Source organism: Pseudovirgaria hyperparasitica, assembly GCF_010093815.1.
Source record: "Pseudovirgaria hyperparasitica strain CBS 121739 unplaced genomic scaffold EJ05scaffold_9, whole genome shotgun sequence".
Classification (NCBI taxonomy): Eukaryota; Fungi; Ascomycota; class Dothideomycetes; order Acrospermales; family Acrospermaceae; genus Pseudovirgaria; species Pseudovirgaria hyperparasitica.
Window position 1 is genome coordinate 1,370,634 of NW_022985557.1, and position 24,822 is coordinate 1,395,455.

Consider the following 24,822-nt stretch of genomic DNA (forward strand, 5'->3'; position numbering starts at 1 on the left):
AGTTATTTCTCTCTTAGTTATTTCTCTCTTAGTTATTTCTCTCTTAGTTATTTCTCTCTTAGTTATTTCTCTCTTAGTTATTTCTCTCTTAGTCGTTTCTCTTATAGTTATATCTCTTCTTTATTCTTCTTAGTACTATCTCTTACTATTACTCTTTTAAGCTTTCCTTTATTTAAATATTACTAAGTATATATATATACTTAGTATAGGGGAGTGTTATTGGAAGGTACTTTAAGTAAGGAATACTATTTCCTAAACGGGACTAGTGTCTAAACGGTTAAATAGCTTCGACTCTGTCTCCCAGAACTTAGTTCTTTACACACACAATTACAGAATACATTCAATGACCTCAATTACGTCTACTTTCTACTTGTAATAACTGTCATGAGCTCGCGCTCGTGCATCAGATCCTGATAGCGCTCGACCATGATCATGGAACACGTCCTCAAGATACTCAAGGATCGACATCGATTCATGAATCACCACGTCCTGTTCTCCTGGCTCGGCGGCGTGGACTACCATGCAGGGCCATGATCCGGCTGGTTTCTCGGGCACAGGTTCGTGGACGCTTACGATGCCTCCAGTTGACAGGTCGAGCTTGTAGTCGACGATTTTGAGATGTGCATCGAGAATATGTGGCGGGATGTTTTTCGCTTTGAGATACAGGGTCACACGTCTAGGGAATAGACCTTCCGGCCAAGTAAAAAGTGTCATTGAAGGGACAGTCATGTTGAAGGAATCTTGCGCGAATTTAGAGGCTGGAGACGAGATTTCTCAATCAACATCAGATGCGTCTATAGCAGTTTATATATTGTCTTTTCATAGTTGCTCGTAAGTCTCCGTTAATTCTGCATTGTACGTACCGATATGGAGACTTAAATTATTTACATGAGAAGTGCCAATCACAAGTCGCCGAAGCTAACAAAACAACAAATCTAGAGGATCGCGAGTTGGAAAGCATCATTGAGTACCTTGATTAACATGAAGTAAGTTTCCAGGCGCTATGAGGCCCAAACAGAGTTGAATACGAATGAAACAGTATGAAGGTTCAATGCGCTGCTCAGGCCTTAGGCGACAAAAAGGGACCTAAGCGTCTGAGACGAGCACGGACGCGTCGAGTGTAAGCTGCACGTTGAGGTCGTCGCCAACAAGCCCTTTCATCAAACTACAAACTCATTGCAAGCTTAGGGTCATCGTCCCAGCTCTGATTCCTGGCTGGCCTATTCTGATGACAATGTGAAACCGTCCATCGCTACCGTAGCCTGATATTCTCATATCGCGATGTCACGACCCGCGGTAACGAGCCGGAAATCGGCTAAAAGCGAATACATTGAGACCGTAAGTGGAAAAGAAACAGCACATCGTGTGCGACATAATACTGACCGTCCAGCAGGATTCACTGAATAAAGTGTCGCGTCGCACTTGCATCTCGGGCACAGCCAACATTACTCTCGCCGGCCGAACAGTCGTCCAAGCTGACGTGCATCTTCGTGGAGATCTTCATCGCCTGAATCACCCAACTGCACAACAACCTACCACGACGAAACCAGCATCAGTTGGCCCAAGCATCTCTGTTGGAAAATGTGTTGTGGTGAGCTCGGGATCAGTCTTGCGTCCGCCGAGCAGAGTCAGCAGAGGCATTGTCCAGTTCTATCCGATGAAGGTCGGCGACCACGTCTTTATAGGTACTGGCCAGCAATGATGGTGGATATGACACGGAGCTTACTTCGTCAGGTTCGAATACGCATGTTTCATCTATCAGCATCGCATCTCACGTTCACATCTCCGAAAATTGCATACTGCACCCATTCAGCATCATTAATCAAAATGTTAAGATATTACCGAATACGATTGTCCCCGGGCAGATGGTAGTCCCCGCCAATTCGATGATCGGCGGTCAGCCAGCTCGAGTGGTTGGTGAAGTTGGAGAAGGGTGGGGGGTGAGTACAGGGGGTGCTGGTGGCGAATGGGTCGAGGGTGGAGAGCTCAGAGAGCTTGTTCGAAGCATCAGGTAGCCTGGTGAGACATGGTACATCCCAAGTCGAACTCATACTTTCATGATAGGGTTTCATCTGACTGGTATCAGACCGCAGGTGCATCATGACCCACAGCCTGACGATCAGACATAACGGTAATATCTCACAGGTGGTAAGTCACGTGAGCCGTTCTGACGTACTCTTGACGCGAACCTCGCCACAAACTCCAAAGTTCGAGATTGCATATACATGTATATATATACCACACTTTCAGGTCTTTGTTGTCTTTGTTTCAGCAACACGGCCTTTCTTCCTGGGGAAACAGCGGTCCGTATCGCTGGTCTTGGCTAAATTCGTAATTAGCTTCGACATAGCCCAGTTGACACCTGTCTAAGCAGATGAATCGCTCCATCGACAAAGTATTCTAATATACTGACTTCGGTTTTGGCATACACGCCAACACTGGAAATACCTAGAGGGTCGCCCATGATGCGGCTGCAAAAGAGCAATACGAGAAGTGTATCTAATAAGAGGCTTGAAGTGAGACTTGAAGTGGCGCTTGAAAATGCAACTCGAACCAAAATTAAGTCTGACCCAGATTCATTATCTAACAGCCTTCTCTCTCGCGCCGCAAGTGTCAGGCTGTTCATTTAAGATGAGATACATGCGATAAAACTAAATTAATCCGCTCGAGTCCAGATGCAACATACGGGGAAGCTCTCCATATGAATCGTTCTATTGATTGTTCTCGCACTGCAATATTCACTCTCAACAGGATTTCAAAAGATACAACCGTACTTGAAAACCAGGTATTATACTTCCAGCTGGTCACAAGCACTGGAGCGCAGGAATTCCACCGAACCCTGCAAAACCCCTGACTCGTCCTCGGAGGGTCCAAAGCTCTTCACATTCTAATGACCATTGGACAACATCCATGTACACTGTATACCTTGTATCCTGCGCTATACACTTCCAAGCTGATGGTGATCGGCGGAGGAAAGTTGGGCTTGAACGTGTGCTGGCAAGCCGTAGACACAACATTGATTCACGCACACGCATACGAAGACCATCGTCCAAGAGCAACGTCCGCGGTTTGCGTTGGTCCATCTGAGAGTAGCCGCATTCATGGTTATGGCAGAGTCGTTCTGATGCGTAGAAATGATTCGGATCACCCATTTCGCTTCGATGTAGCTTCTTTCAAGGCGCCCTGAAACTTAGATACATGGCTTGGTTGGTAACCGGAAGATGTTGTATCTTTGACAGTATGAGATATCGAGAAGACACAACGTCCTAAGTATTCAGTGTAACTTTGTGGGTTCTCCTACAGGCTTTCTTATCTCCAGGGAATCTGGATAATCGAACAAGGCTTGCAGCTCCTGAACAAGGGTGTAAGCATCTTCCAATGGGCTGATTTACGAGCGTGGCAAGATGCATTTGCGTGGATACTCCCGCAATTGCTACTGGAGCACCATCACCTGCCCAGGGAGGATCAGGCGATAAAGTTCCCTGGCAGTCCAGCCTGACTACTCGATCTCATGGTGGCAAAACTGAGAAATCGTTATATTGAGAATTACGTTTCTCAGACATCGAAATCTCAAGAGAAATTCAAGAACTTGACAGTCCGCCAGACAGGGTAGGTCTCCATCGTGAGCACGAGCGCGCTGTTGGCACAGATGCATTCATTTCATTGGTGGAGTCGAATTCCGGAGTCAGGTCCGCCCTCAATGATGTGCTGCTATCTTTCTCTATCCAGCCACGCCAACCCTACGCCAAACTCCGAATCCACCCACATAATCAATGGCGCCGACTCGTCCTTTAAAGCCGCTCCTGCCTCTTCCCGCTGGGATGTCGGCTGCTGCAGCATCTTCATCTTCCACTACTACCAGAACGACGACGCCGTCAAATACAGCAGTTAGAGCCAGGCGTGGACATATCACCCACAGCGCCTGCAGAAACTGTTCCGAGAAGAAGTCAAAGGTATTTTGAGACCTTTGACAGTATCGTGTCTCAACTTCTCTTTCAATTCTATACATCTTCGCTGTCGACTAACTCTACTGGCGATAGTGCGATGGCGCTCGTCCCATATGTGGCAATTGCGAGTCGAAGAACGCCACCTGTGTATACGAAGTAGCACAAGGACAGACCAGGACAACAGCTCTGAGAGAGCAAGTGAGGGAGTTAGAGGAGAAGGGACGTGATTTGGAGGAGAAAGTGCAAGGTCTCGAAGAACACCTCAATGGCATCTTGTCTACCCCTAATAACGAGGCGATTGCGTATTTGGAAGCCCTCACAACCAAATTAAGCGCCAGTAATTCCCATACACACACGCAAAGGACCAGTTCCTCGCTGGAACAAGTCAGCACGAGAAATGTAACTACCGACGTCTCACAAGGCCGACATGTACGCCTGTGTTCCAGCATCTGGGCCACATTACCAGAATCGCGCACCATTACCGACTGTGCCATGGTGTTTTGTCGGACCATCACTGCTCTGGAAAGATACGGAGCGACAATACAGCACGTCGAAGGCCTTTGCTCGCAACTTGTGGACGGGCTCACTGAGCCTCATCTTCTTGGGGAGATCTGTGCATTTGCGGCTGTTGGGGCCAGATATTCAGGAAACCTGGTGTATCAAGCAATTGCGGATGACTTGTATGGTGTATCGAATGTCCTATTTACGGGGCTCGCAGATCAGCAGCCGGAGACAGCACTTCGTATGAGTGTCCTTTTAGCTGTATTCGCCGTTCCCGACAGACGCAAGGCTGCCATGGGTTTCGTAGGCAAGTGTTATCACCTCAGCATATTAAACACCTTTAACGATAAATCTGGAACACAGAATTCGGCATAAGCCTGGCACGTGGCAACGAGTTCGCAACTCGATCGGACATTCGCAAAGCCTATAATACACTATTATATATTAAAAAGTGAGAAGATCATATTCCGCTTCAGTTATTGAAGTAACAAGCACACAGCTGGCTAGCGATAGCGCTAGAACTTCCGAACGCAGACAAGATCCCTCTGAGAGATGAGCAGGTATGCTATCGAAAATATGAAGAGAAACCCGAAATGCTGATATCACCAGGAGCAGCCAGCCATTATTATGCAAAGACGCACAGTAGACGATATTGTTCAGCTTGAGGTTGCCAAGTTGTCTGCAATCACGACTCATATACAAAAGTGTTTATACGCCGATCTACCACACCTCGTAGTCAGCTATAGGAATAGCCTAGCAGAGTGGTACGATCATCTGGCGAAGACATATGGCCCTAAATTTAGCCTTGCTCGAACACTTGAAGTTGATGAGTCTGAGGCTGGCATCCTATACCTTCACTTAGTCTTCTTTGGTGGACAGTTACTGCTATATCGTCGCTTGATGCTCTTTGGCTTAGATTACGAGCCAATCGATGAGAGAACCTTCGGCCTGATCCCAAAGGATATCTACCACGAAGGCGCATTCACCGCACAGCAAGTGGTCAGTAAACTCGAGCAGTTGTACCAGTGTAATTCTCTCTACTATGGCCGAACATGGCTCTGCATGTAAGCATGCTCTTTTCCTAGCCCTCTTCTCTTATCCACTAACACACACACTCAAGATTCACCGCGTACACGTCCTGTGCAACCCTTGTCTGCGGCGCAGTCTTCCAAATCCTCAACGGCGGCATCGACGACCCCGATACCAAGTCCGACCTTATGGGCATTCTAGCCCACGCCGAATCCGCCCTTCGCATCCTACACACTGCACCACAGACAGACGCACTTCTGATGTGCTTTCACTCCACGTTGGCGCCATATGTTGCGCTGGTTCAAAGCGTCCTGCACTACAACGACCACGTGAACACCATCGGTTTCCCGGGTCCGGTTGTCCCCTTCCCGGTCGTTCCGCCCTTGGGCGAAGGCCCCCTGCACGTCGCCGCCCGAGACCTGGTCTGCATCGTATGCAGACCGTTCAACATACCGGGATTTCCCACGACGCCGGTAGATCTGGGGAGCCCGGACGAGGCGGGTATGGGCATTCTGCTGGACTGGGACAGCGAGGTGAAGATTGCGGAAGCGCATGTGGCGCGGTTTGGACCGCCGATGTTGGCATTTTCGGCCACCTAGAATAGAAATGAAAGAGATTACCATTGGTCGGCAATACGCAGAAATGTGTAGACTCAATAACGTGAAGATCATTCTACCGCTCAGGTCGCACGGAAATCAGGTCCTGACGTGAGGTATGAGTGGTTAGTATGTGCATTGTATGCCTAGGTAGGAGTCGATGACTAGACTGTGATGGTTTGGTCTGTTGGCTACTGAAAAAAATGGCATACAAGGTTGTGTGCATGAAGCAGCCACGCTCGGATTATTGAGTGTATTGATGGATACAGAGCAGGCTCATTATCGTGTTTCGGTCTACCAAACACCTGATATGTTCTGTACGAGGTCATGCGCAACGCGTTTAAACCCCGATGGTAAATCGTGTTTATGGATGTAGCCGTGTAGGATACTCTGTTCTGCTCTACTAGAAACCATCCATATTACGTAGGGATCCACACGTAAGTCAGTTCCTCCTGAACCACAAGATACGTTTATGACTATTAGTTGGGTTGATCTCTGGATTAAGGCAATTTGATACCTTGTTTTTGGTATAGGATGCCTCGTGTAAAGCTGTTCTACCCCGACTGCTACGTGATCTCGTCATCATGTTCAGGGACGAGAGACTACCAGACTAGATTTTCGAAACGGTTTTTCAGATATCGGGTTTGGGATCAGGGAGATCTTTTCATATTCTGCGGTGATAAATATCGTATAGAGCTGAAGTTCTTTCGATCTTGTTATCCTTCTTAGTATATAATCCATGTCGCACCTTGCCCCTAAATGCTAAAACCAACCCTCAACGACCCACTTAACAGCAATCCCGGTCCCTGCCGCAATCATCCCATACAGAAACCATTCCTGGAACCACGCCGGCTGCGTCAGAAGAAAATCATACACAACGCCGAATGCAAAGAGAACGAGACCGATTTTAGCGATGTCACGCGGACACAAGGACGCCGTTCTGGCGACCGCGTGGAGGAGGATATGCGATTCTGGGCGTTTGCTGAGAGCTTGGACGAAATTTCGTGAGCTGAGTTTACGAACCTGAACCGAGAGGACGGTTGTGAGTTGTATGAAGGCGCAGAGAACCATTGCCGGGAGTGAGACGAGTGAGGGCGTGGTATCTGGGGGCGGTGTCGCTAAAGTACGATGGAGCCGCCGGGTTTGTGGGAGTCGCGGTATGAGTCTAGGCTCAAGAGATATTTTAAACCCGCTGAAGGTGTGCTGTGGAATAAGAAGCTTTTGGGAGTTGAGAAGTCCTGATCGATGCATAGGAGCACATATCTTTATATAACTTTCCAGCGCATTGCAAATGCGCACTTCCATACCAAGGGTCATCAGCTTGAAATGCGAAAGCAGCCTTTGTCTTTGAATCGAAGAAAGTCATTTCCAATAAACAGCGTGCTGTTCATATCGGCATGTAAGAACGTTTGGAAAGGCTTTGTAGGATCAGGTATAACAAAGCAGAAATTAACCAATTGCCAACTCATAAAGCCTTCGGGAAAAGGATACGTCAAGAACGAAAGACATTGATGGCGCATGGGGGTCGAAGGAAATCCAAAGAAAAAGCAGACAATGCATCTCATATATCCTGAGTCCCTGGACAAGGAAAGCATGCATGCTGACATGAGAGATTCGCGACGACTTACAAATTAGGCTGTCATAGAAGACGCATCTTCACTCCTATCTTTGCTTCAATCAGACCGAAATAATCTTCTTCTATTCGTCCTGTCTGCATTCATGTACGGCACGAGCATCATTCTTGCCTTCAAACAATAATACCACGGTCCTTCGAATAGTACCGAGCACTCCGAAACGAAGTGATGTTGGCTTTTCAATTTGCCTGTCAGTTCGAGTCGTTCGTCCAGGCCGCAGAGACCATGTTGAAGTCTTGCTGGAAGGATTCTATACCGACGCTCGCGCCAAGTCTATGTCAATTGCGGTTCTGATCTATGGTCAATTTGGCCTCAAGCATTTGCGGAAGTAATTAATCTAGAATGTTGGAATACCGCCGCATGCGACAACAGGGACCACGAAAAAAAGGTATTTGCTTCCAATCATAAGTGCACAATCACGGGCATTGTCCAATACCTTGGTAAGACACAAGCCGATCACCATACGACTTCAGTTAGCAGTGTATGGTTTGTGATGGATCCTGGGGATCCTGAGGGAACAAACTCTCGGTGAAAGTCCGCGGCCGTAGCCGGCCTGCCAAGACTTCAGCCGGCATCGCTCCGATGGTCATATACATAATACTTTCTCTTCATGGACATCAATCTTTATACATTCAGTGAAGGAGAGACCTCCGGGAATAATCTAGAATCCAAGAAAGAGTTGTGAACGTACCGCCGTCAAAGCATTTGCAACTCAATACAACTACCCAATGAGTCGCGTGCTTGGAAGAAGACCATTCAGGTTCACCTCCAAACCCATCAGATTCGCATCATCATCAAACAACAAACCCCATCTCAATCTCCAAAAGCCTGCAACCCTATCCTTCCGCACCATGAGCTCCACTCTCGCAAGCCGCATCCCCCGCGAAACCTGGGACTCGCACATGCACATCGTCGACCCATACAACTACCCCCTATCCGCCACAGCCGCCTACAAACCGCACGCACACCTCCTCCCAGACGCCCTCTCATTCGAGTCTTCGCTCAACATCCACAACATCGTCATCGTGCAGCCGTCAATCTACGGGACCGACAACAGCTGCACGCTCGACGCCCTGCGCGCCATCGGCCCCGCGCGCGGCCGCGCAGTCGTGCAACTCGACCCGGCCACCATCACGGCCGCGGAACTCGACGAGTGGCACCGGATCGGCGTGCGCGGCGTGCGGTTGAACTTCAAGTCTGTTGGTGCGGCGATCGACGAGGGCGGGCTGCGTGACACGCTTGTGCGGAATGCCGATGTGGTGCGCGGGTATGGATGGGTTGTGCAGCTGTACATTGGTATGGAGAACATGCCCGTGCTGGAGCGCATCATAGCTTCGACAGAGGCGCTGCGTGGTATCAAGTTTTGCATTGATCACTTGGGGCATCCGACGTTGCCTGCCGGGAGTCTGGTGCAAGGGACCATGCCAGATCCGTACGCGTTGCCAGGTTTTGCAGCGCTTGTGAGGCTTTTGAAGGCCGGGCAGACGTGGACGAAGTGTAGCGCTGCATATCGCATCGAGAAGGATGCGGCGATGCCGTGGACGCAGGCCATGGCGAAGGAGGTGATGAAGCAGGCTCCGGAGCGCGTGGTGTTTGCTACCGATTGGCCGCATACGCGCTTTGACGGATATGATGTTGTGCCGTTCGTGGAGCGGTGTCTAGAGTGGTGTGCAGGAGATGAAAGGTTAGCCGAGAAGCTCTTCAGTGGAAATTGTAAAGTACTGTTTGATGTGTAATCACAATTGTAGCACATCATAATGAAGTCCCGACCACCATCAATTCGTTGTGAAGTGGTCATGATGAGATGTATTGCAATGCCAATACTAGCACACTACGCAATCATGTGTGTTATGCGCGCTGAATCGCAAAGAAAGCGCGATGTACAAATCCCAATCCCAATAATCATTGTACTCCAAAGCGCCAAGTGTACCCCTGAACGTCCAGTTCATGCAAAGTACTGAAAAAGAAAACCACAGTAAAAAACGCGCGCCATGACAAAGTCGTTTCGAACCAAACATACAAACTCGCAGACTGTTCATCTATACTCTGCTTTGTGGATGTCAGCATGGAGCATAACAATCATGCTCCATCTCAGTGTTCACCAGTTGTATTAAAACTCCATGCTCCATCCCTCATCAATCTCCGTCTTGCCTCACGGTCGCGTTGCTTTTCCTCTTCAGTCAGACGATCACCACCGCTCCAATTAGCGCTGCTGGTTCTTTCGCGGAAACGCTTATGGCGGTCTTTGTTTTTGAAAATCTCCTCCATCTGCAATGGTGGGATAGGTCCGAAGATTGTCTCGGGGTCGATGAGTTGCTGTGCAATAAGTAATTCTCGGAGTGCCGGCGAATCTGCCCAAGAAGGTTGTTCGAAGCCATTTTCAGAATCTTCATCCTCGGAATCAGTGGGAATGTCAGGAAGACTGATGGCTTCGCTGTTGGGGTAAGCAGGAGACGACTTCGCAGATTTAGCGGTATTCTGGTAGTTGTGTGGACCGTTCTGGCGCACGGGTGTCTTGAATGCAGACTGTTGCCCATATTGCGAGTTAGAGGGCCCGGCAGGATTCGGGTTTTCTGCGAAGGGAATTTTCGCATTCGAAAACTTGGCGAGCTCGTGAGGGTGATTGGACTTTTGGTGCTGTGCCGAAGTTGCATGCTTCAAAAGGGCATGCGAGGCTGGTGTCTGAGCTGGCATGTATCCCTGAGGAAATTTGTTCTGTTGTTCCTTGCGCATGTTTGATTGTCGAATCGGTGGCTTCATGACTGAACGACCCAATTCGGCAGTTTCTTCCTCCATGTCCCCAGTCTTTCGGCGCTTGCTCTCTGTCTGCTGGAACGATGGAGGAGCTCTCTGGATTTGTGGGCGTATGATGGGTTCGTCGTCATCTGGTTGAAATATCCGCTTTGGTGGCTTAGCCGGATTGATCGGAGGAATTGGTACAGTGTTCATGCGGGACACCGGCCTGGTGGTGCCAAGGTCGCCTCTTTGATGTGTGCCTCCGTGAGCTGCCTTCTCTTGCTGAAGTGCTGACGCGAGATTATTCACCTGGCGATTGGGTGGACGATTAGCTTGTGGCCGGGTCCTAGCCTCCATGTTTTGCTTTTGGGTAGCTCTTTTGGCATCCAGAGCTCGCTGTTCGGCAGCTCTGCGCTGTTGCTCCGTTCTGCGCTCTTCTTCTTGTTTTAACTTCTTCTGTTCGACCTCGCGTTTCTGGTCGGCTCTACGCTGTGCAGCCTGGTCCTTCTTTTTCGCGGCAATGTCCATCGCCTTTTGTCGAGCGGAAGTAGCAGGTGGCGGTGGTTTGACACTATCATTGCCCGCCTTGGCTCCGGTTTGAGGCTGCTTAGACGTGGCTGGATTTTCCTGGAAAGAGGATGCTAGAGCGGCGTTGCTAGCCTGATGCTGAGGGAACTGACGATTCATGGCCACTTTGACAACGACCGGTTGTTTGGACTGAGCCTCCTTTGTAGGCTTGACCAGCCTGCGCGAATCTTTCTGTTTCTGAGGAAGTGCCGTGGGAAGCTGGCTCTTTGGAGGAGCCGAAAGCGCCGTGTCTGCGACTTCTTTGATAGAGGCGTTATCTGGCATACTTTCCACATTTGGTTCGACGGCCTTTTGCTTGGTCTGTTGTGAATGCACCGCAATCTCATCGCGAACCTTAGCTCTTGCTTTCTCGAGGTTATCTTCGTGACGTTGGTTATCTTTAGCAGCCTTTTCTCTTTGTTTTTCTGTTGAGCTGCGAGTACGCCGGCCTTCATCAGCTTTTACAGGACTAACAGGCCTGGCTGGGCTCGGAGCACGCTCAGGCCTCTTGGGACTGAAAATTTGATCTAGCGAAGGCATGTGGGATATTTGTTTATCGCGATGAGAAGGGGAAAGGGCTTCTAGCTTGGCCTGTGCACTGATACCCGCGCTAGCTATGATTCTGTCTTTTGCTGATTTTAGAACGGAGAAAAATTTGGCTTTAGAGGCGCTGAGAGGTCCATCTGCGTATTTTTTACCAATTGGTGATCCAGACGGAGTCGTGGTTTCGAGAACCGTAGACATGGCTGAATCAGAGTCGGACGCGACTTTCTTATGACCTTGTACAGCGGTGTTCAGTCTGATAAGCGACGGAATGGCTGATGCTGACGCGGACTTGCTGTGTCCCAACGTTGGTCTTAAAGGCGAACCAGTGGTCGTAGGCGATTGAGGTTGTTCAAAGCGCCCGATACTGGACCGGCCACTGATTTGTTGCATGACTTCCGCAGAATGACTCTTGAAAAGATCTGGCCGAGTTGGTGGGAGAGGGAAACTGGACCCGGAGATTGGCGCAATCCGATCTCCTTCATCCTCATCAGCTTCTAAGGCTGCGTTCGGTGAAAATGCTGTAGTGCCATCATTGGTCGGCTTATCAAGATCGAGACTTGGCAATTGGGGGTACTGTGGCTGTATTGATGCATTGGTGTTTGGTATGACCTTGGACGTCCTATCTTTGGCTTGACCGAGCATGTTTATGCGATCATGCAGACGTTGAGTGGAAGTCTTGTTGTGTAACTTGGTAGCCTCTGCAGCTTGTGACTCCTGAGATGTAGGTTGCGTCTCTTCCCAGTCCATGGCGTCTTCTTGAGTAGAGAATTGTGAAGTTGCTGTGGTGGCAGTAGACTGAGATTGCGACCCTCCGAGGCTTTTCCCTCCAGTGAAACGGGTGTAATGACTTTGTCGTTGAGGGCCACTAGTGCGTGCACCAACACTCTTCTTGGCAAGTGGTTCGCGGGCGGGAAGCGACGCGAATGTGAGACTGCTTTTGCGAACAATTTGCTTTACAGGACTGGACCCATCAGAAGGTGACCGGACTCCCTCGGGCTCAACTTTACTCTGAGCGACCTGGGTCTCGTCCGTGTGATGAATTACCGAGTTTAGTGCAGATGCTGTGGTATGAGAGACATTAAACTGGTCTGAGCCGGATCGTCCATCTTCATTCGGCTGCTGCAGTGCGGTTATACTCTCCACAAGGTCCATGACATCATCGTCATTCACGGCCGTAATAACATCGACCTGTTTGCCTTGTGCTTCGATAGAGGCGCTTTTACGCTCCTTGGCAGAAACAAAAGATGCATCTGTTGAGGCTCCACTTTCGGTGGCAACAGCTTGGACCGGTGAAAGTAGTGGTGACTTCTGGATTATCACTTTCTTCGCAGGGGAGAGGCGTACGGCGGTAGGCATAACATCGATGTCCATTTCGTCGGTGGTCTTGGCCAGCTTATATGACGAGCCATCGTTTTCTTGGCCAAGACGTGCCAGTATTTTGGAGCTCGGTGTAGCTTTAGGCGTGGCAGCATTGGCGGGATCAACGTCTCCTGCGACTTGAAATTTGGCTATTTTGCTATAGAAGTGGGATGATTTTGAAGGACTTGGAGTGGACTGAGGGTTTGGTGCAAAAACGTCTGCCAGTGGCTATACAAGTCAGTACGTTTTTGTGTCTATACTGTCATTTCATCGACTTACTGCACGCGTCTCAGCATTAAGTTTCCTCACCGTACGTGGCGTCTTTCCCCGTAGTCTCCCAGGGGTTTTGAGCATCTCTGCAAAGTTTCTATGACGTTGTCAGCTCTACATGGTTAATGAGACGCGTGTTGCACCTACGTATGGTCTCTAGAGAACACGTCCGACATGTGTTCGTTCAGCCATTCAATCTCATTGCGAACCGAGAAACTGAATTCTTCGACTTCTTGCTCCAGAAACTCCTCCGCTTGTCGTGTCTCGCTGATGAGCCATTGGGCAGACCCAACTTGAGGTGCTTTTGTCCTCGACGCGGCCATTGCGACGAATTGTACGCAGGCGACAATGCAGGAGGGAATATGAGCGAAACGCGTACCAACCAAGAAGGTACGTGGCTACCGACGCATGACTTTGATTGATAGAGTAGTTATGCAATGGTGGTGGTGTCGGTGTGAGTCGAATTGGTCGTGTTTACAGCTTTGTTTGGGTTGTTCGATGTGGTTGAAGACTAAACCAAGATCTGATGGTCCGTGCGCACTAGAGCCTCACGTGACTCTAGGACCCGCCACTGTTTGCCTAAGGCCAACTCGAGAGCACTGTTGTTAGCTTACAATAACTTCAACATTGTCCTATTGCAGAAGTGGCATCTCGGTACCTGGGTAACATACTTCAAAGAAACTAATGATCTGTTCAGCACAACCCATATGTTACAATGACCGCATCAACTTCGAGGCTTCAGATACAGAGCCCTTACACTTGAAAAGCTTTGTCCTTTGTTTACATACAGACCACCTTCTACATATCGAAGGCTCGTCTCAAGTTCGATACTGTTCTGTAGGTAAGACTCAAAAAAAACGCCTTGATGGGCGTTGAGCTGCTTCCTCTCATTGACTCGTTGCCCTTTGGTCATCTATATTCCTGTTGTCTGGGTCGTAAAGTTGTATAGAATTCAGGGACCGGAGCTTTATGGATAAGCATACGAGTAAAAATTACGTAAGACATCCATGTCCATTTTGGAATTTTTAGAACACTGCATTAATACACAGAGACAGATACCGAATCATACAGGGGTAAAATATGACTCATTTCGCCTAGGTATGTATGGGTGTTCGCTATGAAGAATGTTGATCTTAGGATAAATTTTGTTTAACTAGACGGATTGGTATATAACTTTGGGAGAAGTGATGAGGCCTTGTGTCGTCCAACGCTCTTCCGCTCAGCCCCCCTTGCAATGGGCCTCCCCCAGTTCTCGCACCCTTCCACTGTCCATCCATGTTCGATTCGTTGGGTCACGCCCGATCCCTATTGTCCCCTTGGCATCCCCCAGTCCTCCTCCGACTCGATCCTAGCCGCCTCGTTCTCCACTGACAGGCCGACGTACGAAGGAGCTTGAGGCGGATTCGTTAGGAAAGGAGGCACGACACCACCATTTGTAGCTGAGGTGGAGGTAGATTTGATGTGAGTTGGTGCGGCGAAAGCGACGCCAGTGAGGAGGAAGAGGACGGCGACGGGTAACATTGTTGAGAGATTTTTGAGTGTAGGATCTGAGCTTGAAGTGTTCTTCTGTGTTGATGCTTCGATGTTGATGCGCTGAAGTGATGCGTATGTATGTTTTATCGAGTAAGAGGACTTTTTGTTATGTGATAGGATCAATGTTGTTGTAAAGAAGAAAACCATAATGCGAAGCGGATTTTCGAGGAAAATAAAGGATGGCTGTGCGTAGATTTCGGACAGCAGCGGAAGGAATCGGTTGTTTTGGTTATTTGAGCGTCGCGTGGTTTGACACAGAGACGCGTGATTTGGGAGGCAGGAGTCACTGTATTATCGTTCTTGTGGGACCGATCTATCCTAGGTCAGTATGTATGTCCAAAAGGACTGTCCTAGATACATCACGAAAAGTACATTCGTTAGAGAGGTTGTTCCCTTCAATACGGTAATCACATAAAAATGCAGATGTACCAAAGGCAAGTAACAAGAGCAGAACAAATAGCAAAAGGGCAGGGTCAAATATACATTAGTTTATTTGTTGGATATTATAGTAATGTTTTGCATCAGACCGCATTAATATTGATTGCGTTAGTGAGCAGTCCATGGCTGACGCAGAGGTATCTTATATGACGCCGGACGCGCCGAACAATGCAATCGTGATGCAGCACAAAGCGCCACGAGTGAATGTCAATCCACGAGAACCTTTAGAGTCCTCAGAAATCCAGTCCCAACTTTCCAATGGTAATCCTGGCAGCGGTGGAGTGTCCTGTTCGGAAAACGGTTGTGTCATCTATGCAAAGTAGGCGGCGACACCCATGACAGCGACAGCAGCGGCGGTAGGGAATGGGAGAGAGTTGGCAGCACCAGTGAACGGAGGGGGAGTTGGAACACCACCGTTGCCACCGGTGGGAGTAGCACCAGGTGGGCAAGGAGTGAGCGTGACGACAGGCTCAGAGCTGTGTTTTGTCAGTGATAGATAAGTCGTTCCATAAATAGTCGACGTACGATTGAGCGCTGACCGTAGCGACGGACGCAGCCAGAACGGTAGCGAAGATTGCGGAGAATTGCATCTTGAGAGATATCGGAAGTTGATGATGTATGAGGTAGCGAGAGTGAGTGCTATGCAAACGACAGTTGTATTGGAGAAATTGAACTGAGGACAACCGTGGAACAGAACAGGCAGGGTGGAAGAAGCATGATATAGTGAAGGTAGGGCTATTCGACCATTACGGCTAGCGGAACGGGCCAGTCAAGCTGGAGGTTGAGATGAGGATTGTTGGATGGAGTGTTGTTACTCTGTTGTCTCTTCGGTATGGGCCTCGTCCGAGTGGCTATGCCGCTTCGGGCTGGAGTCAATAGCCTCAGACTGCCTGGCCGCTCCTCACTACTCACTAATACTGGTGTCATGCATGCAACACGATTCCTCTCCATGACTAGCACTACGACTAGCATGACCTATTATGGACAGTGGTTGGCGAGGCTTTCGTGCCAGACCCCGGATTGTAGTCCAGCCGACGGATATCTTGGTTGCGGTGATGCAAATTGCAAACCACGACACAACAATCTCTCTCAGGTGCCTGGCCTTGATGCTAGCAAGAGTCGGCGGTTCATCTCCCAGGCTTACCGGGTGCTCGATTCTGCGTTCTTTGTCATTGCTCGAGTGAAAGTGGTACAATATATGATCTCTCATCCGACATGGGAGCTGGGTAAGCGTGTCAAAAGAGTTTGTGACTTGAACATGACTGTTGACACATACACAGGCTGGCTATCATAGGCATGGCCATACCATGTTGTGATGAAGGAAGAAAGGAAGATTGTTTGCTGGACGGCCCGCGTAGCTTCGTCGGCCATGATTGGGGTGGTGTTGGTGTGTGCATGGTCATGGTACTGTAATGGTAAAACAGCCGGAAGATCAGATAGCCGTAGTGGGTGGCAGGAGTAGAGTGCCATTGGTGGGGAGGTCTGGGATATTTTCTTTTGGGCGAATGATGGCCACCTAGCTGCCAGGTGAGTTATGGTTATGATACCTATAGTGAAGGGCTAAAAGGCCAAAAGGCTAAAAGGTAGCCAGGCCAGGCACAGGGCAACCCCCACCCCCGTCATTCCCGCCGCCGGCGGCACATCTGGGCAGCTGGAGGGGCGTTTGAGCGTCTGGAGACTTATACATGGCACAGATCTTCCGGTACCTTTGCTTCCCGTGCCTGAGCCTGAACTTTGAGAACTTCACCTTCTGGGCAAGTTTGGCCACTCCAGTCTGAATCAAGTTCTAGTGGTGATGCAATGCAACGTGCCTGCATGTGATGTATGCTTGCTTTGAAGCTTTCTAGGCCGTGCTCGTCTACGCCTATGATGTATTATCGTGTATTATGCATGGATGGATGCGCTGTGCTACCTCAAGGCTTCGAGGCGAATGACTCAAGCCTTCACTCTGTAATGTGCTCTCCTGCTACTTGTCTCCACCCTAGACGAGCAGCGCGTGGAATCTGTGATTTGGAAGCCTCAAACGTTCATGCTCATTTCCCATCCGCCACCACCCGTGGTAGTGGTAATCGTAGTGTTAGTAGTCGTTGTAGTAGCGTGCACACCATCATCATATCTAATCTCCTCCCATCACTTCAAGGATGCCGCGCCGCCTGTTGCTGCGTAAAGGGGCAGATGTCGAACACTCGCAGGACAAGTCTTCACCACGCTTCATCAGCGCCCCTCCTCAATTTCCTCTCCTGCTCTTCCTAACGGTCCCCCAATAGAATTTCATCGGACGTATGATAGTATACTGTCATATCATCATATCACTGCGCATCATTTTGGCGCGCTTTCCTGCTCTACCAAGAACACTCTGTATACTGTCTTGGCGTCAAACCTCAGTAATGACAAAGCAAGCGCTACATGGCCTGGGCTTCCATTTTCACTGTACGGCTTGAATGAGGTAGCCCACGGCATGGCAGTTCAAAATCAAATCTCTGGTGAACGTTGAAGCCCAATCCGCCGTCTACTCCACTCGCACAAACCCTCCCTGTTCCTGTTGTGGGTGTCGAACGATTTGTTCATGTGAACATGCGTCAAACTACGCGACTACGACCTCCTGTCAGAGACAGAGATAATCATGTTGCCTTTGCAGACGCGCAGAGCACGTGTATTCCATCCATGGCACGTTACGTTTACCATCCGTAATCTGTCGAACGTCCCATACCTTGTCCAGAATGTTGCACATGGCCGGCTGCTTGATCTCCGTTGCCTTCCTACAATTCTCCAGACAAATTCTAGCATAATGTAGCTGATGCTTCGACGACGTCTCCACTGCCGCCATGAATAGAGGGAAGACTAGACGTTTGTAGATTGCGGAGTCCACAGGTATTGAGGCTGCTGTGTCTAGAATTGCGCTCACGGAGCTCTTGATCAAATCTGCGTCGCATGGTATCGAAAATGAATTTGGGAACCTTGCGATCCGCAGTAGCGTTGCGTGTCGGAAGGCTTCTGCAAGCGAAGCCCAGCTGGGATCATCTGATGGGTAGTCCGCCGTGGTGACATCAAAGTCTCGTAATTGCTGCTCCAGTGCTTCCAGACGTCTTTGGAATGCTACAGGGTGGAGCTGACCCGCCAACCACGCCTTTCCGCCACAAAGTACTTCGCTGTGGACAAGGAAGATTTCAGTGGGACATCCGATCATGATTTGAAGGCTATTATCTTCGAGTCAAGATACGTAGTCTCTGACAGAGATTGGAAAAGCCATCTTTTCTGGACCGCTCGTTCCACGGAGCATGTCAAACCTGTACACACATGAACTAAGTATAGACTTTATTACAGTGCGACACTGACTTACCATGCTAGCGATGAAACGAGAAAGTTGCGAAGTTGATTCTGCGCTGATTTACGAGATGCAATTCGCGAGCACAAGAATGCAACACCGTTCAGATGCGTACCGTGGGACGACGTTCCGGTCTCACATATATCCTGCAGTAGTAGTAACAGTATTATAGAAAGCGTCAAATCTTCCTCCGTCTCGATTAGCCCTAAAAACTCCTCTTTCAGGAGAAATGAGCTGATAGACCGTAATGCAAATAGTTGTGCGATATCGCCGTGGTAGACTGTTCAAGGAACTCTGAAGCCGGTATGTGACACGCAGAAAGGCCAAGGATGGCGTGCAACAAGCTGGCATCTTGATGTGCGAGCGGGAGGACATATCGACGAAAGGGATTCAGCCTAGGATCTCGTACGACAACCAGGGCTTCGCATAAGATGATATCAACTACCTCCACGTCACGTCCTTTTCAAGAAGGAGTAGACTGCGGCGGTGTACATACAGTGCAGCATCCATTGCCAGGAGTTCATCCAAGCCTGGTGAGCGATCCAGAATATCGCTACCAATTGATCCATTCGAGGAGCTCCAACTCTCTGAAGTCTGGCTTAGTACACTTCTGTCTCTTCCCGGCGGCCTATATAGCGACGACGACCTTTTGAGCGACCACAGCCGCTCTTTGGCCTTGCCCACCGTGTTCACCTTGCTCTGTTCGGCTACCCGTCTTTTCTTCGGCCCTTTTGCGACGTCGTATACCTTGAACTTCGTCTCATAGCCCTCGCAGAGTAGTCCTTTGGATATACATCGCTGGCAGGAAGGCTTCCCTCGGTCGCATCTTCGACTCTTGCGGCGACATGTTCCACAGACAGGATCTACAAGTAGTGACGATGAGCGGTCAAGTTGGCTAGGGTAGTGGTTCTGTTTTGCCCACCTGTTCGTTTGAGTGTCGGCGACATGACACTCACAACCTACCTGAAGACAAAAGCCGTGAGCCTGTGCTGTGCGTGCCGGCGCGGAAAATGCTCGAAAGGTGGCCGCTAAAATAACATCCATACTTAGCTTGAACCCGCACCACAACAAAGTCCGAAGACCGACACTTTAGCACTGAGATAGGTAGTGCAATTGCATAGAATATATTTGAATCAAAGTATCGCTCTTCCATCAATCCATCGTGGTGTAATGGCTATCATTTGTCGCTTTCAGTTGAAAGAGCCCCGACAGGACCCGGGTTCAATTCCCGGCGATGGAATAATCTTTTCATACTCTTTTTACATTTTTCCTTACTTGCTTTGTTCATCCCAGGCAGTAGTTTTGGGCTCAGCGACGACATTCTACCTATTAGACAAAGCACAGATACCATATAGAGTTATTTATTACTACTACTACCACAGATGTTCATTCAATCTTCATAACTTTTTACGTGCTTGATGCATTTGTTAACTATCATCATTTAGGGCGGAGGACACTGTCCTCCTGCTATCGCTTTGACATTAGAATACGCAACGATAATCCAGCACACGACCAGTATAACAATCATCCCACAACTAACCCATTGAATACCTTGACTATCTAGTGATTTCCCTAGCAAGGCTGTCGCGATCGTCCATCCAACATTTGGAAACACGACCGCCCACCATGTCACATCGAATCGCATCTCCTTCAGCCCAAAGCCAACCCCTACAACCGACCAGCCAAAGAATGTCAAAGACAATAGCCAAAGCCACGCGTTTACTGCTGTCGCCACTACTTTCAGAACCTCACCCGCAGATATCATCGTCCCCATGTACCCAACTGGAAACTTCATGGCCGCCGCGTTTCCCAGTCCCTGTAGCGCCGCCGCCGTATAGCCGGGTGAACCGACCATGATGAACATGCCAACACGCGTCTGTGGCGCTGGTAGCCCGATTGCAAAGCAACGATATATGAAGATCGCGAAGATCAAGTACGAGATCATGAACCCCAGCCCCTGGAAAGCGATGCCACCGATGATGATCGGGAGTGCCGAACTAGGCGGCTGTTTTAATGCAATCAGAGATGCGAGTGTACCGGCGAGCATAGTCGGATAGATTCCCAACGCCATGCTTGGCTGGATCTTATCCAGCGTGATCTTGTTCGTTGCGAAGTGGTATGCGAACAGACCGATGCCAAGAGGGATCGTGAAAGCGACATAGCACCAGAGGAGGATCTCTTGTGCCTTGACTAGCCACGGACCTGAAGCAGGTATGCCATATTGTTCAATGTTACCGATGATGGTCGCTTGCGAAAGGAACCAGCAGCCAAAAAACCAGGCTTCCGTTGGATCCGAAAGGGAGCGCTTGAAAGCTTTTGGTTCGAGTATGAAGCGGGTACTGATACAGCAGGTGAAGGTTATGAATAGCACAATGTCGAGGATCATAAAAATCTTCCCGATTGTCTTCATGCCGCTGAAGACCTTGGGTGATTCAGATATGGCGATTGCAAGACCGCCAGTTGACATCGTACACGCAAACCAGTTCCATTTGAAGTTACCAATGCGGTTTCGGAGTAAGGATCTTTTCTGCGCGATACGTTTGGGAGGAGGTGAATGGCCGTTGGGTGGGAGAGTATATGGATCGTTAACCATCATATGCGACTGTCGATGTGCACGCACAGCACTCTCGTGAGCATGGCTGATATCGTCAAGATGCTGTCCGGCATGTTGGTGACGATTTGCATTGTCATCTTCAGAGCGTCTGAAGGCCATTGGATCTGGAATTCCTGGAAGCTGATTTTTGATTGAAGTTAGTTATGCCCATCATTCAGCATTCTGTACATATACAACTTACATTTGAAACAGTGCGGTCCATTTTATCACATCATCTATAGGGGCTTCTATACAGTTTTCCATCTTTTTCGGTTATGAATGAAAAAATGCTCGCATACAATCCGAAGAAGTGCTCCGAAAAGCCATTAAATTCATCAGAATGACGGCACCTACAAAATTGCATAAATTTAGATATGGCGTCATTCGATCATCCCGCATCAAGACGTCATTGGTTTCCATAGTACTTGAAGTATTAGAACAAAGCTTCCTACAGCATCCTTTACTTGCACATGTTTATTTTGTTCGTAGACAGTTTTGTCACGTTCGTGAATGTAGGCTCACCGAAATTGAGCTTCACTCGATACTTGAAATATTGACCGAAAGCTCGTACTGATAGCATCATTGGCTGGCTCATACTATGGCTATCATTACTTCAGGCTATGTTGCTCCAGCTCACGGAAGTAATGCCAAAACGAAAGCATCAAAGCTATAGAACAAGCACCCCCTCCCCATTTCGTCATGCGAAGTTGCATTAGGATCGTTCATAGAGACAATCATGGCACGTCTGTGTATGTGTTCTTAGGGTGTTTTAAGTAGTGGTCATCACTCAGAATCGTTGATACTTTACATGTAATAAGCAACGATAGAGTTGATAAGAGTCAGAAGCTTCGTATACTAAATTAGACATTACAGATCTGAACACAATCCAAGTGTGATTACCTTGGTTGAGTCTATGACGTCATTCGTATCCACGGAGCACATCCCCACGCAGCTCAGGGTTTCTACTTGCCTTAATGAGATGTCCCAACTGGCAGATAAGTCTTCGCGTTCTAATGTGCAGCACTGAATCATTGCTGGTTGAGCACTTATACGTCAGGTAAGGTGTGTCTTTAAAAATATTCTAGGGAGTAGCTACGTGTAACGTATCAAGACTCCGCGTTGGACGATAATATTGAGGATGAATTCAGCAGTTGGCCACAAGCAATCTACGCCCTCATCGTTGGCAGCATTCGTCCCGGGGCAGACATTAGGCTGACAGCGGGTTTAGAGCTTTTACCAAAATTTGTTGATTTTTGAGAACACCTTTAGGCTGTTCGCGTGAGTCGAACAGGTTAAGGCATGATTCATGGCTTCTGTGTAAGAGTCTAGAATGCAGGTCGACTGTGGGGTGCATCTCCGGGCGCGGCACATTCCTGACATGGTCCCGAGTAGTTTCGCTAAGGGGCAATGCCAAGCATCGTGAGTTGAGCGTGCAACCGTCCATTCGAAGATTTTCAAGCATATGACTGACGGCCGATGAGACAAGTCTATACTGAGGATAGACTTGACTCAAGCCATGCGAAGGAATCCCCAGTGTCCTGTGAGCTTAACAAAGGAGGCGCGCAAAGAAGGCCGCGGATAGCTCGTTTCTGATTGGCCAAGATGGAGTTTTAGTCTGAGGCAGTGCACTTGGCGTTGTATTTGACCCAGAACCAGCAGACTTCTGGATTCCTGCCTGGCTTGAGCTGGCGTGAGAAGTATGCAAAACTCTTTGGATGGAAGCATTACGTGGGAGAGCGCAATCTCTCGTTGTTGGACGTCTGAGAACTGATTATTGTCTGCCTCTGCGAAGGAAGCATTTTCTAGCCGAAGCTCATCTTCTCGAGCCAGACGAACGGACATCAATTGATTCGAGAAGGCGACAGGTTTCCGAGAGACCGTTAAACATACAACATACGTGTGTACCGCAGAGTCACAACTTCGTCTACGAGTGCCCAAGTTACTCCGCAGTGTCCGTTTTTGAGATTCTCTGCCGTCGAAACATTGAAGTTCTCTATGAACTCAAGACCTTGTGATACGCGAAGCGCTTGGGGTTCCGCACAGCCTTTATCGTTATCGCGAGGTTGCGAAGGTCCATAGACAGCCGATATATTATTTGCTGGAAGTGGTCTGCCTACGTAAGACCTCGCGTGGTCAAGGGTCGCAAAGCGAGATCGACGAAAAGCACGGCCATGTCGACAGATTCAGTCCACAAAGATGATGTAGAGTGGCCTGTTCGTCGTGCCACGATAGGGGAGTCGTCCTCGACCACCAGCGAACTCTCACCGATTCCGGCTGTTGCTGGACGCACAAGGAGGAAGTCTATCACCACCGCTTGCGAACGTTGCAGAAGAAGGAAGATCCGATGTGAGTCTATTGCGAGACTTTGCACTCTATGGATTTTGATTGGCTGGTAGGTGATGGTAATCAGCCGTGCGCAACTTGCGCGCGCTTCATGGTCAATTGTGTTCGTCCTAGCAAGCACAGAGAGAGATTTGGACCGTAAGTGAACAGGATGCTGCATGCGCCCAGAGATCACTCGTTTATAGAACACAGGGAGCAGCAAGCTGCCTTGGAAGATCGAGTACGTCGTCTTGAGACTCAGCTCGCCGAGACAAGAATGCAATCGAATTTGAATGATACGGAGGATCTCTTCAGCGACTGGCAAGGGGAAGACGACGATATGTCCATGCCTCATTTAGGTCTTCGACTGGACACTGATATGAGCCATCCGCAGCGTTCGTTCTCGTACGACGACCAGCTTGGAAACCCCTTTCTGGGGCATTTGACGCCGACTGACATCCCCATGATCGAGATCACTGGGTGCGAGTCGCCGTTTCCTAGGCCATTATCTCCATCGCCATCTATGCTCTCAGCGTCTGGGATATCCAGGACATCTACTCCAGATGCTTACACAGCGACAACGCCTGCTTCTCATCCTGCTCACTTGGTCGCACCGAACCCTGCGGTCTCAATATCACCACCTGTCTCGCCTCAAGGTAGGGTCAACACCTGGGATTTTGCTGGGATGGACGACTTCTCGTCATTTCTGAGTCCATCTCTAGGAATTGTAGAAGAGGGCATGTCCCGGAGATCTTCGATCTCGTCATTGGGGCTTGACCAAGATCTGAGTGCGATGAATCTGGCTTTCCCCGACTTCTTCGACAATAGCCAGCTGTATGGGCAAAGTACTGGGACGTTCACACAGCTGCATCATTCTCCACCGCAGATGCCATCTAGAGATACTGGATCCCACGAGCCATACCGTCATGTAGCCTTGTCTAAGCCGGAGGCACAACAGCTGACCGAGATATTCTTCGCCAAGTTTGCACCCATGCAGGCGCCAATAAATCGAGATGGCCTTCAGATCTGCCTCGAAGCGGTCTATTCACTCCCCGATTTCAGCTCGGCCATGACACTAGAAGCAACGAAAATCCTTTCCAGTGTTCCTTCTTGTTCTCTGGACGCGGCGAAATTTCAAGTGTTCATCATTCTAGCAACAGCCCTGCGTATGGTCGGCGCTCCGATTGGATCTAGTAACGCAGCAAGATGTGAAGCCTTGTATGGGCTCGCTATGCAGCAGACCCTCTCATCTCGTTTCTGGAACAAGGACCAAGGTGTGGAGATGGCGCTGCTGCTTGCTGTATTTGCTAAAGCATGCTCTACGGGCTGACTATCGAGAGACGAGTATTAAGGCGTCAGGTGTATCGCCTTTGGGGGGAATTCCACGCAGTCCTCGTCTTGTTCAGTCACACTCGCGACTGATGAT

The 24,822-nt window shown here is 49.2% G+C and overlaps 12 protein-coding genes and 1 non-coding gene across 13 annotated transcripts; 5 read left to right on the forward strand and 8 right to left on the reverse strand.

Moving 5' to 3' along the window:
• Positions 1-326: 326 nt before the first annotated feature.
• EJ05DRAFT_476987 (uncharacterized protein) lies at positions 327-875 on the reverse strand. Its single transcript, XM_033744158.1, has one exon. It carries the CDS (start codon positions 727-729, stop codon positions 367-369), a length of 363 nt encoding a protein of 120 aa, XP_033600231.1. The 5' UTR covers positions 730-875; the 3' UTR covers positions 327-366.
• A 235-nt stretch (positions 876-1,110) lies between these two features.
• Positions 1,111-2,011, forward strand: EJ05DRAFT_538910 (trimeric LpxA-like protein; the record flags this gene model as incomplete). The annotated part of the gene is made up of 3 exons (XM_033749486.1): positions 1,111-1,338; positions 1,394-1,685; positions 1,735-2,011. Coding segments are annotated over exons 1-3 (624 nt in total), but the record flags the coding sequence as incomplete, so codon positions are not given.
• Positions 2,012-2,641: 630 nt separating this feature from the next.
• On the reverse strand, positions 2,642-3,261 carry EJ05DRAFT_476992 (uncharacterized protein). The gene has a single exon (XM_033744159.1). It carries the CDS (start codon positions 3,101-3,103, stop codon positions 2,939-2,941), a length of 165 nt encoding a protein of 54 aa, XP_033600233.1. The 5' UTR covers positions 3,104-3,261; the 3' UTR covers positions 2,642-2,938.
• A 202-nt stretch (positions 3,262-3,463) lies between these two features.
• Positions 3,464-6,342, forward strand: EJ05DRAFT_400830 (uncharacterized protein). Its single transcript, XM_033741423.1, has 7 exons — positions 3,464-3,953; positions 4,041-4,755; positions 4,812-4,899; positions 4,948-5,008; positions 5,058-5,512; positions 5,569-5,856; positions 5,989-6,342. The coding sequence occupies exons 1-7, from the start codon at positions 3,774-3,776 to the stop codon at positions 6,074-6,076; spliced, it is 1,875 nt and encodes a 624-aa protein (XP_033600234.1). The 5' UTR covers positions 3,464-3,773; the 3' UTR covers positions 6,077-6,342.
• A 493-nt stretch (positions 6,343-6,835) lies between these two features.
• On the reverse strand, positions 6,836-7,324 carry EJ05DRAFT_511549 (uncharacterized protein; the record flags this gene model as incomplete). The annotated part of the gene is made up of 1 exon (XM_033748253.1): positions 6,836-7,324. One exon carries the CDS (start codon positions 7,322-7,324, stop codon positions 6,836-6,838), a length of 489 nt encoding a protein of 162 aa, XP_033600235.1.
• A 973-nt stretch (positions 7,325-8,297) lies between these two features.
• On the forward strand, positions 8,298-9,530 carry EJ05DRAFT_476995 (amidohydrolase 2). Its single transcript, XM_033744160.1, has one exon. The coding sequence runs from the start codon at positions 8,559-8,561 to the stop codon at positions 9,441-9,443; it is 885 nt and encodes a 294-aa protein (XP_033600236.1). The 5' UTR covers positions 8,298-8,558; the 3' UTR covers positions 9,444-9,530.
• A 90-nt stretch (positions 9,531-9,620) lies between these two features.
• On the reverse strand, positions 9,621-13,737 carry EJ05DRAFT_401220 (uncharacterized protein). Its single transcript, XM_033741424.1, has 3 exons — positions 13,333-13,737; positions 13,195-13,282; positions 9,621-13,143 (listed from the first exon to the last, which is right to left on the reverse strand). Exons 1-3 carry the CDS (start codon positions 13,506-13,508, stop codon positions 9,799-9,801), a joined length of 3,609 nt encoding a protein of 1,202 aa, XP_033600237.1. The 5' UTR covers positions 13,509-13,737; the 3' UTR covers positions 9,621-9,798.
• Positions 13,738-14,291: 554 nt separating this feature from the next.
• Positions 14,292-15,154, reverse strand: EJ05DRAFT_476997 (uncharacterized protein). The gene has a single exon (XM_033744161.1). It carries the CDS (start codon positions 14,704-14,706, stop codon positions 14,491-14,493), a length of 216 nt encoding a protein of 71 aa, XP_033600238.1. The 5' UTR covers positions 14,707-15,154; the 3' UTR covers positions 14,292-14,490.
• Positions 15,155-15,466: 312 nt separating this feature from the next.
• On the reverse strand, positions 15,467-15,746 carry EJ05DRAFT_501309 (uncharacterized protein; the record flags this gene model as incomplete). Its single annotated transcript, XM_033747104.1, has 2 exons — positions 15,467-15,632; positions 15,682-15,746. 2 exons carry the CDS (start codon positions 15,744-15,746, stop codon positions 15,467-15,469), a joined length of 231 nt encoding a protein of 76 aa, XP_033600239.1.
• Positions 15,747-17,761: 2,015 nt separating this feature from the next.
• EJ05DRAFT_493356 (uncharacterized protein) lies at positions 17,762-19,769 on the reverse strand (the record flags this gene model as incomplete). Its single annotated transcript, XM_033746106.1, has 5 exons — positions 17,762-18,353; positions 18,497-18,715; positions 18,763-18,922; positions 19,090-19,344; positions 19,757-19,769. 5 exons carry the CDS (start codon positions 19,767-19,769, stop codon positions 17,762-17,764), a joined length of 1,239 nt encoding a protein of 412 aa, XP_033600240.1.
• Positions 19,638-19,721, forward strand: EJ05DRAFT_t46. Its single transcript has one exon. It is a non-coding gene; the product is annotated as a tRNA-Glu (tRNA).
• Positions 19,770-19,916: 147 nt separating the features above from the next.
• On the reverse strand, positions 19,917-21,343 carry EJ05DRAFT_511555 (uncharacterized protein). Its single transcript, XM_033748254.1, has 2 exons — positions 21,277-21,343; positions 19,917-21,215 (listed from the first exon to the last, which is right to left on the reverse strand). Exons 1-2 carry the CDS (start codon positions 21,295-21,297, stop codon positions 19,923-19,925), a joined length of 1,314 nt encoding a protein of 437 aa, XP_033600241.1. The 5' UTR covers positions 21,298-21,343; the 3' UTR covers positions 19,917-19,922.
• A 1,902-nt stretch (positions 21,344-23,245) lies between these two features.
• EJ05DRAFT_486800 (uncharacterized protein) lies at positions 23,246-24,726 on the forward strand (the record flags this gene model as incomplete). The annotated part of the gene is made up of 3 exons (XM_033745562.1): positions 23,246-23,420; positions 23,471-23,555; positions 23,586-24,726. 3 exons carry the CDS (start codon positions 23,246-23,248, stop codon positions 24,724-24,726), a joined length of 1,401 nt encoding a protein of 466 aa, XP_033600242.1.
• Between the last annotated feature and the right edge of the window lie 96 nt (positions 24,727-24,822).